General features: G+C 39.3%; 1 protein-coding gene across 1 annotated transcript in view; it reads left to right on the top strand.

Annotated features, from left to right (window-relative positions):
* The window catches only part of otog (otogelin), a 249461-nt gene that overhangs the window by 206256 nt on the left and 28879 nt on the right, over nucleotides 1–14326 (top strand). The window contains exons 40-42 of the mRNA XM_048545992.2: nucleotides 7906–8010; nucleotides 11408–11594; nucleotides 13834–14054. Coding sequence (XP_048401949.2) covers nucleotides 7906–8010; nucleotides 11408–11594; nucleotides 13834–14054 — 513 coding nt within the window. The remainder of the gene's footprint in view (nucleotides 1–7905; nucleotides 8011–11407; nucleotides 11595–13833; nucleotides 14055–14326) is intronic.

The raw sequence follows: 14326 nt of genomic DNA, 5'->3' as shown, positions 1-14326 counted from the left end.
TTATTACATCCTAGGCCCATACTTGGTTTCTTGCTATCCCTAGCACCTGCCTACATTCTATCAACCTTCTCTGCACAGACAAAGGCTTGATTTTCAATATGTCTCTAAACATTTATGATGCATTAGAGGAATGGGTCACCTGCATTTCAGTTTCATTTCTTCCTCAAAAATGGACAGGAGATGGCAATCCATGCACTTCCAGATTAATATCTGACCGCTGGCCAACAAGTTACAGAAAAATCAGCCTACCATAAATGCAAACTGGTGTGAACAGAGTACATGTAGGAAAAAATAAATATAACTTTCCAAGATAACTCTTATAGAATCCCAAAGGATGCATTGGCAGAAGATATCTATAATCTGTGTGCTTGCTCCTCTAAATAACCTCCTGGAACTGACTACAAGCCAAAGGAAGCGTTTGGACATTTGGTTGTTTTTTTAAAAAAACTGTTAGAGGGAGAGGCTTAAAGGCACGTTTTATGAAAGAAACCATCTCTGGAGACCTGACTGGGCTATTGGTCTCAGAGATAATGGGAACTGCAGATGCTGGAGATTCCAAGATGATAAAATGTGAGGCTGGATGAACACAGCAGGCCAAGCAGCATCTCAGGAGCACAAAAGCTGACGTTTCGGGCCTAGACCCTTCATCAGAGAGGATGCTCTCTGATGAAGGGTCTAGGCCCGAAACGTCAGCTTTTGTGCTCCTGAGATGCTGCTTGGCCTGCTGTGTTCATCCAGCCTCACATTTTATCATCCTGGGCTATTGGTCTCCTGCATTGAAGAGATTCACTTCACTTGCTTGCAGTTTCACATCATTTGAGCAAACCTTTAGGAGTTAAGTAAATGAGACAAGCATAAACAAACTCGTGGTGAATTTGCAACTACACTATTCAGTTTACCTTGGTGCAGTCAAAACTACGTGGTATTCAGCATGAATTCAGTATAATAACTTAAAAGTTTCTACAGTTCCGGAAGACGGAACACCTGAAATGAAGGGTAATGTTACAGTCACAACTTCAAAATACAGTGGCTTAAAAACTTTTGTTAACTAGATTTAAGCAGTGATTCTTTTAAAATGAGGGTCAAGTTTAGTCGTGTCCTCACGTCATCTATTTAATAGATCCAACCAAACCAATCCACTCATCGTCTCATTAATTATGTGTTTACTTATCGGGAACACCTGGTCCATTGCACAAATTAAGCCTTAATTGCATGTTATTGAATGTCTTTGCTACATAGCTATAATACAACAGCAGTTAGAAGGGGGTCCAGGTTATTATAGTGCATCTATTAACAATATTTTTGGAAAACTCCAGGATGTTTGATACTTTGTCATGAGAAAGATATGTGGAGTTTTTAAATTAAGTCATATCCATTCACACATTTCCTACTTTATTGAACATGGTTCAGGTTTTGTCTAATCTTTTTTTCTACTACATCCTTCCTCTTCGAATTTGGCTGGGAATTTGATACATTTTATAATTCAAGTTAAATAGGATGATTTTATAAACAGTGATTTGCTACAGTTTCACTTCCAGTATCAACTTTCGTTTCAGCTTGAAAGGAGAAGTCAAATGGCATGCAATATAAGATCCTAAGCCTTTGACACTCAGCTGACCCACCATTATATTCTATAAAAGTTATTCCTGTTGGTAAACTGAGGGCTGAATTTTGAGCCTGTACTGAACTGGGACAGGAGCTACAAATAGCGTTGCCAGATGGCATGCCAATCCCCAGCATAGTCCCACCTCCAAACTAATTACTGCACAAGCAGGATTAGGGAGAGAGTTGGCTAGTAGCAGCAGAGCTATCTGCCCGCACAGTTCATTAAAAACTCTGCTGAGGCCTAATAAAGCAGCCCGACTGGGGGTTTTCCTTTGGTGGGGACCTGTTTCTCTGCTGACTGCTGAGGAGCAGGAGCAGCCACAGGCTGCCCGATCTAGTATCCACTTTCAAGCTACACCTCCAGCCCTAATTGCAGAGAAAGTCATTTTGTTTTCCTTCTGCCTCTGAATTTTACTGTATTCTTACCACAGCTCAGTGGCACAGTGGCTCAGTGGTTAGCACTGGTACCTCACAGCACCCGGGACTTGGGTTCAGTTCCACCCTCTTCTGCACATTCTCCCCGTGTCTGCACGGGTTTCCTCTGGTTTCCTCCCACAATCCATAGATTAGTCATGCTAAATTGCTCTTTGTGTCCCGGAATGTGCAGGTTGGGTAAACTAGCCATGGGAAAAGCAGAGTTATTGGGATAGGGTGGGAGGTTGGGTCTGGATGATGTGGACTCAGCTGAATGGTCAGCTTCCACACTGTAACACTGGTAAAGCTAACACTTATTGACCATCCCTAATTTCCCTTGAGCAGATTGATTTTCCAGGCTATGACAGAGAGCAGTTGAGAAGTTGAGCAGTTTCTGTGGGTCTAGAGTTGCATGTAGACCCGACCAGGTAAAGGGTGGCAAATTTTCTCACCTAAATGAAGAACCAGAAGGGTTTTTACAACAATTATCATAAGAACAGCTATTTTCCAAATGTCAGGTTTGCATTTGCTTTTGCAGGAGGCCACAGTTTTTTTCATTTGACTGAGCCAGGCCCAACAATCCTGTGCAAGCTTCTCTCTGGACTTGGTGTCAAGATTGAAAATCCCGAGTGAATCCTTCAGAGTGTTATTTGCATTGCTTTTTTTGTCCATCGTGGAAGTGCATCCCAGACTCGAGTGTTTCATTGAAGATTCATTTTGGTAATTGAGTGTCTGTCATTCTGATGTCATGACTATCCTAAATCCATTCTGGCCATTTCAGTGCAGCGTGCATGCTTGGCAGCTAGTTCAGTGTCTATTATCTTTACCTGATCCCTGGTCTTCAATAAATGTGGTTGGGCTTCTTGGCATGATCTGATGTACAGTTTAAGTCTTGCCTGCAGAGTGCAGAATGGGCCAGATTGTCACTGTACAAATGTTAAAAGTTGGGAAGCAGAAATAGTCGTCTTAATTCCCAGAATGGCAAAAGGTTACATTTAGTCTGGCAGTTCTTGTATGTGTCTCATTGTCAATAATAAAACTGCTGACAGATTCTGCAGTCTTTTGCTTCACAGAGGGCTTTCCTGGACCAGACTGGTACATTGCTTCAGCTTTCTTCATATTCATTTTAAAGCTGAAGTTCTACTTTTATTTTCACCTAACAGTCATTAGGATCTTTGAATGTTCCTTCACTTCCAATCTGACAAAATCCAGGTATGTCACAGCTTTCAGGACTTCACTTTGATTCTACTCCATATACATGCAATTTTCCTCAGTATTCTTGCTATTTTCCAAATGTAAGATTCCTTGGGGTCTTTCATTAGTATCTGGCTAGGCTCGTTTCCAAGTCTCTTTCAGTGCAGACGCCCCAACCGAAGCATAGCCCTCACTGCCTTTTTGCTGACTGACTCCAGAAACAAAGAACACCCATGTTTCTAACAGCCATTTTCTTTTCACCTGCAGCAACTAGCAGATTTCACTCCCTCTTCCTCAGCTTTCAAACCCATTCCAGGCTCCAACTGCCTGTTCTGTGAGAAATGCCATTGATAAAACCCCAACTTTCCTTCAGCAATGCGATATACATGGCATGTTCTGGATGGAGATTAAAACTTAATATCTCCCATTCTCAAACTTTCACATTGCTTTGGGAGCCCATGCGAAATAGGCTTTTTCTGAACACAACTGTAGGTATCTGGGGCTAAAAGTCCACTATTGCAGGAGTCAGCTCCTTTGCCTAAGGAAATTCTGGCCCTGAACCCAGCACACATGTTTTAATTGGGGCTGGAGCAATAGTCCCTCTAATTTCTTCTTTTGGCGCATGGACCTCAGAGGTCTGTGCACTTCACAACTTTAAAAACTGAAGTCAGTGTGTTGGCATGCAGAACAGTGTGCATGAAACCTCAGGGGCAAGATGGCTAAAAGGGAATGCTGTTGTTTCAGGCAACAGGCCTGACTTAATTTAGAACCCTGAATGAAAATCATACCTTTTGGGATAGTTCTGCTTCAGTCAGGTTTCAGGAACTGCATGTTTTCCTGATTCTGCTTTCAGTACTTTCCCATTTCCGACTCTGACTGTATTAAATGAACATAGGCCACTAATTTTTAATCACCTTATATTTGTTTACCAGCCTCCCATCAGGGTTTTACCCTTGAAGATTTCAATTCACATACTAACTTACACTTCTGAAACATGCGAATCATGAAATGTGACTTATTTGTAAAACATATTCAAGCTTTGCTATCAATCATAATTATCTCAGTGCAAAATAAGACCATTTGCCCCGTTGCATTTGCCATGCTTTCTGAAGTGATTATTTCTCTTAATGCCATTGCCTCATAACTCTGCACATTATTCCTTTACAAGTAACAGTTGAACTCTCTTTGAATGCCATGATTGAACTTTCCAATCAGAATACTCCAGACATTAACTGCTTAGTGCATGTACAAAAGTTTTTTACTATATCACTTTTGCTTTTATTGAAGGTAACTTTAAATGTGTACTCTCTTGCTGTCAATTCTTTCATGAATGGGAACAATCTTTTCCTCAGGTAGTTTGGCCAGACCCCTGATGATTTTCAAAAACTGCATTTGCTCTCTTTCAACCTTCTCCAAGCAGACAATCCTAACTTCATTAGACCTTCATAATTAATGTGTCTCATCCTTGGAACCATTCCCATAACTGTTCTAGAAGATTGATAATGCCGTCATGTCCTTCCTAAAATGCAGCCTCCAGGTAAGGTTGAACTGGTTTCAAGACAAGCTCCTTGCTTTTGTTCAATATGCTCCATTAACAACACATTAGGTTGGTAACAGATTCGTAATAGGCAACTGTTATGACCAGATAAAGAGGGATGAATGAGCTATCCTTATTTTAACTCCCACATGTTGTCAGTCGCAACAAAGATATTCAAAAATTATTTTTAGCATACAGTTACATCACACTTCAGTGAAGATGTAGAGGTCCCTGTGTTGTATTGGGATGGTCAAGATCAGAAATTACACAACACGAGGTTATAGACCAAAAGGTTTATTTTAAATCACAAGCCTTCATCAGCACTATCTATTCACCAGACGAAGGACAGAGCTGAGAAAGCTTGTAGTTTCAAATAAACCTGTTCGACATTTCAGTTAAAGCTGAGCTTGCCATTTGACCAGAACTAAATAGGAACACAATTAGAACATTCACTTATTTGAAAGAAAGGAATTTTATTCCTTACTAACCCAGTGAAAAATAATAAAATGAGGTATGACTTGTATTTTCAAAAATAACAATTTTTGTAGATACCTTTGAGTTCTCAGTGAATGAGTATTTCAGCAAATTTTCTTTACCACTGGGTATTGTCCTTTGAGAAGGACTGAGAGACATTGGGAAAGAGAACAAGCCTTTCAGTTCTACTGTTATAAATCTTGTATATTCTTCTCACAACTTTACCTTAAACCTGTTGCCTGGAATATAGTTTATTTGTGCATCCCCATTTCTGGCTTTATTTACTTTCCCAAGGTGGATAACCTGTCACAAAGTCTTTTATCTCAATATGAGTAGCTATCAGAAATATGTAAATCAAAGAAGCGATACAGATTTGAGTGAGATTGTAGAAGCTGCAGATGCTGGACAATCTGAGATAACAAGGTGTAGAGCTGGATGAACAAAGCAGGCCAAGCAGCATCAGAGGAGCAGGAAGGCTGACGTTTTGGGCCTAGACCCTTCTTCATTTCTGATACTACTTGGTCTGCTGTGTTCATCCAGCTGTACACCTTGTTTTACAGATTTGAGTGACTGGTTTTAATTGTTTTGTTAGTTTAATTTCAGTTCGGTTTGGATCTTGTTATTTGATGGTTTCCTGAAGCCTGACACAACTTGGTGAAGTGATCACAGTGATCATTTCAAGTCAGTTTTGTTCCTTTTTTAAAAGCCATTTTAGTCCATGAATGGTACTAAATATTAAAAATTAGATGATGGAAATTGAACATTATCACCAATAGTATTATACAATATCTTTACCGTTCCAAGAAAAGCTACTGCAGACGGAAGAGCTGTGCCTGAGGAGAATGACTCAAGAATTTCATGACTGAGCTGTGTCCTCCCCAACATGAAGGTTTGCAATCAGTCATTCAAAGGATGTCACAATAACTCTGCTAGCCTACCTGTTCAGCTTCTTACAGACTGGCATGAGTTGTTTCTAGTTTGTGACAAACTTCCATCTGCTTACAAATCAAATGGTTTGGATATATTATTAAGTATAATTGTGACTGGGAGCTGGGCTTTCTTCTTTTCAATTCCAGTTAACCCTGTGCCTGGTGCCCTAATGGTCAGTGCAATTCATGTTGGACAGATTTCAAGCCTTAAAACTAGTTTCAGTTGGTGAAATTTCATTCAAACCATTGTACAAACTTGGGATCTAAACAAACTGCATGCAACCTTTCTCAGCTGATAACTGTAGCGTCATTATTGCGAAAGGATATGAATTCTAATTGGATTTAGCTGCAGTTCTTCTATTTAATTTCCTATCGCTTGGTTCACATTCATTTACCACATAACTATTGGTTTCTGTATAGATCAGTCACCCTGCTAACATAAACTATGCCTTATCTATCCTGCCAGGATTGCATTGGATAAGCCCTTGCTGCATAGTGTTATCTATGAGCAAAAATGTTGGAAAGAATGATTACTACAGAGCACTTGTTATAGATTTTCCGTGTGTTTGAAAATACTAGTGGTACCTTATTAGACTTCTTTATGTCCTATTTCAGCATCATTCTACATGAACCCATTCCATACCACACTCTATCTCATACTGTTTCTAAAGTATGTTCAATGATCTCTGCTATCTGAGGGTTTTAAATAACTCAGGAATGCAGCTGAGCAAACAGTTCACCTGGGTTCGTTCTTTCTGCTGTGTGATCTAAATATTGTTTAGTGTTGTGCTCAGTGCTGCAACATTTAGTGGCACGCTAACGTAATGCATGTTACAACCCTGTATCTGTAAGCCATCATGATAGCACTCAAAAACTTGCACAGTTAGTCCCTCTGCGCAGAATAAATATTTATATTTAAGCTTGCATTTTTAAATATGTTTTCCATAGCTTTGAATATTTTTGACAGTAAATTTCCTTATTTTTTGCTCATTGCTTGAGCTAATGACACCTTCCTCATCTTGTCTCAGACCAATACTTGTTATGAATTTGGCACTCTGGAGCAGGCCAAGTTAATGTGAAAAATCAATAACTGGGGTTTGTAGTTTGTAATTCATTTTTATACACGGTCTTGCTTCACAGAATGAAAATGTTTGTCGGAGTAGGGTTGGATAGCTCAGTTGGCAGGACAGCTGGTTGGTGAAGCAGCGTGATGCCTCACTGGCTAAGATTACCTTGGAGGACTCTCCTTCTCAACCTCTCCCCTCACCCGAGGTATGGTGACTGTTGGGTTCAACCACCACCTTTAATGAGAGAGTAGCCCATATTTAAAAATATTAGCTTAAATATAAGTACTTATTCTATGCAGAGGGACTAACTGTGCAAGTTGTTGAATGTTATCATGCATTGGATTATTTATTTCATGGTCTACAGATACAGGATTGTAACATGCATTATGTTAGCAGGCCATTAAATGGAACAGCACTGAGTTCAACACTAAACAATGTTTAGATCACACAGCAGAAAGAAGGAACCCAGGTGAACTGTTTGCTCAGCAGCATTCCTGAGTTAACTAAACCCTCCTAGGATCAAGTAGGACTATGGTGACTTCACCTCTTTATAAGAGTAATTACTCTAAAAGTAAAGAGATTTATGATTAAAGGCTTATTAAAATTGTTTTACATCATGCACTTTACTGATTTATTTCCAAAGTAAAGACTGAGTGTTTAATCAACATGTTTCTCTCCTAATCAGACAACAATGATCCAGCCACATGTGAACTCCAGTTTTCTATGTCTGACAAAGCTTAACATAACTCATGGATCAAACCACGTCATTATTGACAGGCAGTTGAGAAGGGTAGGTTGATTTCTAAATTATAACTAGCTGCATGTTTCTAATAACTTAAAATTGCAGCTTAATCTTTCCAAGGAACAAATAGTCATCATGCTGAAGTTCATGAGCTTCCATTACTGAATATATGCAACAGTACAGTACAGTTTGATCTGAGAATATTTTCATTCCGATATATTAAAAATATTAAAATAAATATATTGGAACTTAACTGATGCTTGAAATGTTTCTCTGCAGAAGGAAGTCATGAAATATTTGCAGTGAGCATATGATCCAAAGCACTGTAATCCTCATTTTATATATTGAAGGGCAAAGGTTTTGACAAATTAATTGTATCAAAATGTGATTTGTACGATTATAAATGTGCATATGCCATGAATATATTTTCAAATAACAGCTATTTTCACAATAAAGGATGGAGTTGTTCATCAAGAAAGGTTCAACACCTGAAGTGCCAGGTACCATTTCACTTTATTTTGTGAATTAAACCCAGAATATGGAGATTTGGCAATTATGCACAGATTAAGACGAGGTACTGTTTTCTGTCTTGCATGTTAGATATTATTGTTACTTATTTTAAAGAGGAAACTCACAATAACTTGTTTGGAAATGTCTTCTTTTTGTTGAAAGTGCAGAGGTCAAACATTTCCTTGGGCATTTCCCACATGTGAAATGTACTTTTATTTTGAGAAGAGTAACTGTTCGCAACAATGCTCAAGAAACTGCCACTTCTAAAGTCGGGCCCATTTGTCAAAATGGCAAGATATCAATATCCTAATGATATGGAGCTTAAGATGCTATACAATGAAATAGTAGCACACAAGAACCATATAGCCTAGAAGGGGGTTTATTTGGCCCTGGGTGCCTATGTCAGTATTTTGAAGAATAATCCAATGCTGCAAAATCTGAAGCAGCAAATACAGCAAGACCAGGAACATCCATGACCGCCAGGCAATGACCATCCCCAATACAAAAGAATCTTACTATCATGAAATCTCTATTATCATCATCCTGGGATTACCATTAACAAGGACTCAGCTGGACTAGCTATATAAATACTGTGGCAACAAAAGAATGTCAGAGGTTAGGAATTCTGCATCACATAGCACAACTTCCAACCCTGAAAGCCTGTCCAACATCTACAATGTACAAGTCAGAATTATGATGGATTGCTCTCAATTTACCAACATGGATGCAGTTCCACCAAATCTCTTGATCCTTGCTGTCGTCCAGAACGAAGTATCCCCTGGAATTGGCACCCAATTTAACACCTTAAGTATTCACCCCATCCAAGATGAACACAGAGGCATATGTGTGTACCATCTACAAGAGACACTGCAGCTTCTTCCAAATGCATGACCTCCACCAATCAGGAGGGTATGGGAGCGCCATTGTCTACAAGTTCGCGTCTAAGCCACACACAGTCCTGACTTGAAATTATATTGCCCTTCTTTTTCTCTTGCTGGTAAAATTCCGAGAAGTTCCCTGCTAATGGCACTAGTAGGCATATTTACCTTTAGTAGATTGTGCCATTTCAAGAAAGCCACCTGCATCTCCTAGTCAAGGGCAATTAAGGATAGACAATGAATGATGGCCCAGTTAGCGAAATCGACATCTTGTAAATGAGTAAAATAAAATTGTCTGCTGTCTTGTAAATATCTTCTTCTCAAGTACATTATCCAATTGTTTTCTGAAAATTGTTATTAAATCAACTTCCAATCCCCTTTCAGGTTGTGCACACCAGATCATGGCTCACAATACAAAAAGAAAGCTCCCCCATTGCTCCCAGGATCTTTTTGCTAATCATCTTAAATCAGTGGCCTCTTGTCACTGACTTCCTTGGCAGTAGGAATAGCTTTTCACCGTTAAAAATTTTTGTAATCTTGAATCCCTCTATTAAATCTCCCCTTGACCTATCTGGTTCGAAGAGCCCATGCAAATCAAATCCCCGCATTTCACCAACATCGTTGATATCATTCTAGAAAGTCTCCTCCACAACCTCTCCAATGCAAGGAAATTGCACTAATTTTTCCCATTCTAAGTTAGTGTTTTGTCAAGTGAAGTGGTGCCTTGTTCACAATGGCTTTTCTCTCAGTCTGCTGCTCTTCATCACCCTTTCAACTATGCTCTTTGGTCCCCATCTCATGGAATCATTTAGCAAGAAAGGCGAAAATGTTCACCACTGCTGGTGCCATATTTAAAACTAAACTGTGCATCTCTTCAGGTGCTACAATCCAAGAACTAGCTCTCACATTGTGGTACAGCTTAGTTCTCACAGAGGCTCAATGATGCATTATTCTATCGTGCTGTCATAGATATGCACCCCCCCCCCCCGCCCAGTCAATATCCTGATTATCATTTTCAGAAGATTGCTGTCAATTCCTGATTTTTCTCTGCATCTCTGCACTCTCCCTTTGTCTCCTTCACTTGTGAATGGCACAGCTTGTTGTAATCATGTCTTCCACCTTTCTGGTATATGCTGCCAGACTCCGCTGGATATTGAAATCATATCTTAAGAAGGTTAAAGTCTGTTCCCCTGTGACCCTGATGGAAGCATGGACAATGTTGTGTGTCCTTTACTGCCTCAGTATGAGGATTTCATAAAACTAAGGTGTCAGGATCCACGTTGAAGGGAGTAGCCATATGCTTCCAGTAATCCAAAATGGGAATGCTGTCAGAAGCCTGCTGAACATTTAAACTTAAAGCAGAGCCATCAGTGTGACCTGTCATGACCAAGGTTTGTTATCTTTTCATATTGGCTTAATGAAAGAGCCACAAGTATGAGGGAACACTGATGCAGCTCTGAACTATCACTGACGTGCTTCAAATTCAGCAGGATCAGAGGCAGTCTGATACAAGGAAGCATTAGTGGGTTCTGAGCGTGGCTCTGCAGCGGAACACTAGATGTCTTCATCGTCTGTCTGCCTCTTTGGGGCAGTTTGCTGATTTCCATGGCAGCTGACTGTTGGCCCCAGTTAGAATCATCTGGAGGCAGATCTGATTTCCCTCCACAGCCCTCACCCCGGCAGCCCTCACCTCATCTCTGAACCCATCCCCGTCTCTATGGTAAAATTTAGCACAATGTTTGGCTTTTCTGAGAAACAAAATGAAGAGAAAGTGACAAATGATTTTTGCACTGGTGTATCAATGTTTTCTTTTTTCATTGTAAAGTACCAATTCTACAGCAGCTCATTATATTGAAATTTGGAGAGGAAAGGCATAATTTAAATTTGTAAACTTATTAATCATTGTATACTTTGTTTTGTAGAACTGATCGAGCAGCTATTACAATCTATGTGATTTCGAGTCAATTCAACCACATTTAAAGACTTTAAATCATGCATTTGATATTTAATTGCCAAATAACTGTACATAAATCACATTTCTATTTATATTTCTTTAGCTGAGCATTAATTCGAGGTTTGGCTACACTCCATTCCGAAGATTTGATTTTGAAATCGTAGATACTGGGAATATGTACACAGTCATGACTCCAGCTGGAATACACATACAGTGGTTTCACAATACAGGGATTATGGTTATCGATACAGGCACATCCAATAAAAATCTAGCAACTGTGGGGCTCTGTGGTATGTAAACATTGGTTATTTTATGTTGTTTTCAAGTTTACTTAGAAGATTCTTTCATGGTAAAGAGAGTAAAGGCATTTAGTTGCAGGATACTATAGAATGGGCTCAACAGAGGGCTGGGGATGATCTATGAGCCCTAAGATGGGTTGTGCATCTGGGTTGCCAGAGCTTGGAGATCTGGCTGACTTCAACGTCTGTTCCTTATTTGGATAAGTTCTACTGGTGTCTTAGCTGATCCCATTCAAGTCCAGGGTGGTAGGTGGGAACAGTAGTCAACAGGTTGCGCTGTGTGGAAACCTGTGGGAGTAATGGGCTGATTTAACATCCATGGTGATGGGCCATTCCGCCAGCTCTCCAGCTGGTGGCAACACTCTTCAGACATCCCCTGGAACTCCAATGTGGCTGATGCCAATAAGGCATCTACTTGCAGAAGCAATGCCCACCATTGATAATGCAGAAGGCCCCAGGAAGAGGAATATCCCTGGATTTTTCAGAAGCATCCTTTCTTTATTCATCCTGCGCTATTTTAAACTCCAATTCCAACAAGCCCAACCTGACCAGCCTCTTATCACAAGGCAACCTACTCAGTCCAAGTATTAATTTAGTAAAATTGCTCTTAGCATCCTCCAACACTCATCCTACATATATAAAGAAACATAAAAACTGCATGGTATTTAAGATTTGACCTCATCAGTGCCCTGTGTAACTGAAGCCTGACTTTTTATTTTTATGTTCAATTCCTCTCACAATAAAATATTTACCATCTCAGTAGCTGCCTTGGTTGTGTGCTTTATCTGTATATCAACCTTCTGTGACTCATGCCCTAGAACTGTAAATCCCTCTGCCCTCTGATTTCTGCAGTTGTTGTTCATTAGATAATACACTGCTGTTCCATCTTTCCTGTCAAAATGAAGAGCTTCACATTTTCCCATAAACCAGATTTTTGTCCACTCACTCAACCTATCTATATCCTTCTTTAAATTCCTTATGTCTTCTTGACAACATACTTTCCTGTCTATCTTTGTGTTGTCTGCAAATTTAGCTGCCATAACATTTGTCCATTCACCACATCTTGCTAAACAGAAAATGACCCATTTATGCATGCAGTCTATTTTCTGTCAGTCTTCTAATTGGTAGCATAATATGTTATCCCTTTCACCAGTTTATTTTCTGCAGTAAGCTTTCTTGTAGTATTATGATGATGCGATTATTATACTACAGTTTGGAGTGTGGGGAATTTGTTCTTTAAAGGTCATTGCATAACATTTTTCACATGCTCTTGCTTGATTTATTTTCCATGTGGAGGCATTATGGAATAAGATTTTCTTTAGCAATGAATCATAAACAATGGAAAATTTCAAAATGGCAACTCAAATCAACATAAAATGCTATTAATGGCACTTTGATGCTTTTTGCCGCTTAATGAATGGTGTCCACATTCAAACTGAATAATTAAATGTGATACTAACTGGATTGAATGCCTTTGTGATGCATTTCTGAAATATTTGATCACTTATTACATAGGTCATAATTTCAACTAGCCTTTTTTGGTTATACAAAGGATGATTCCCTGAAATGTAACCTCCATGAGCCATCATACAATAAATGCTGTAAATGATAACAGTGAAATTTTAGTGATAGCTGGAGCCTAGTATTAAATGAAATAATGATTGCTTAAAACAGAATTAATTTACATCTGGAGAAACTCAACAGACTTGGCAGCATCTGTGGTGGGAGAAACAGAGTTAATGTTTTGAGTCTGGCATCACTGTTACTGTTCTTCTTTGAAGAAGAGGCACACAGGACTTGAAATGGTAATTCTAGTTCTCATTCCACAGATACCGCCAGACCTGCTGAGTTTCTCCAGCATTCTCTGGCTGTGTCATATTTCCAACATCTACAATATTTTGCTTTTATAATAATTTAATCTCTTTTGATAATAGGTGAAATCTCAGCAAATTTAGTACATTTAAATAATGTAAGAGGTAAAGGACCCTGAAGTACCCTCACCATAATTAGTCTACTCTTTCCTTTCTGATGCTTGACAACACAAACATAGGAACGTCAGACTTAAGCTGGATAGCCCATTCTACCATTTGAGTCTGTTCTGCCTTTCAATAACATTATGGTGAACTGGTTATGATCTCAACTCCGTTTAATTACTTGCCATGCCCTTGAAAAAGTATAATTCATTGACTTGAGAATTTGATGTCTACAAATGTTCTTATCATACGTACAGGTCACTGTGATGGAAACCCAATAAATGACCTAACCTTGAAAAATGGCACAGTTCTTCAAAAAGACGATGACCCAATGACCTTTATTCAAGACTGGATGGTGGCCAGCACAGAGACAGGTGTGATGATGAGTCGACATTTAGAGGTTAACTGTTCTACAAGCAACTGTTCTGAATGCTTCAGAATGCTCCAGAGCGAGACATTTTCCCCCTGTCATGCACAAGTATGTATTTATAACAATCAGGCAGAACAATGCACTACATAATTTCAGTTTATCGATCCTTATTCCTTCTTCACCATCTTTTAAGAATGATAGGATTCCTCTCACCCTATGTCTGCTAGATCATTGTTCATTATTTTTACAATCTACAATGTCATCCCACCAATATGTATTTCCTCCCTTTTCTTATCTGTATTTTCTAAAGGAATATTCCTTCTAAAATGTTTGTTCGCTTTCTCATGATCCCCATCTATAACTGGCTTTCCCAACATTTC

The sequence above is a fragment of the Stegostoma tigrinum genome, chromosome 17, assembly GCF_030684315.1.
Source record: "Stegostoma tigrinum isolate sSteTig4 chromosome 17, sSteTig4.hap1, whole genome shotgun sequence".
NCBI lineage: Eukaryota > Metazoa > Chordata > Chondrichthyes > Orectolobiformes > Stegostomatidae > Stegostoma > Stegostoma tigrinum.
Note: the sequence above shows the minus strand (reverse complement) of the source record. Positions and strands in the feature narration are given on the sequence as shown.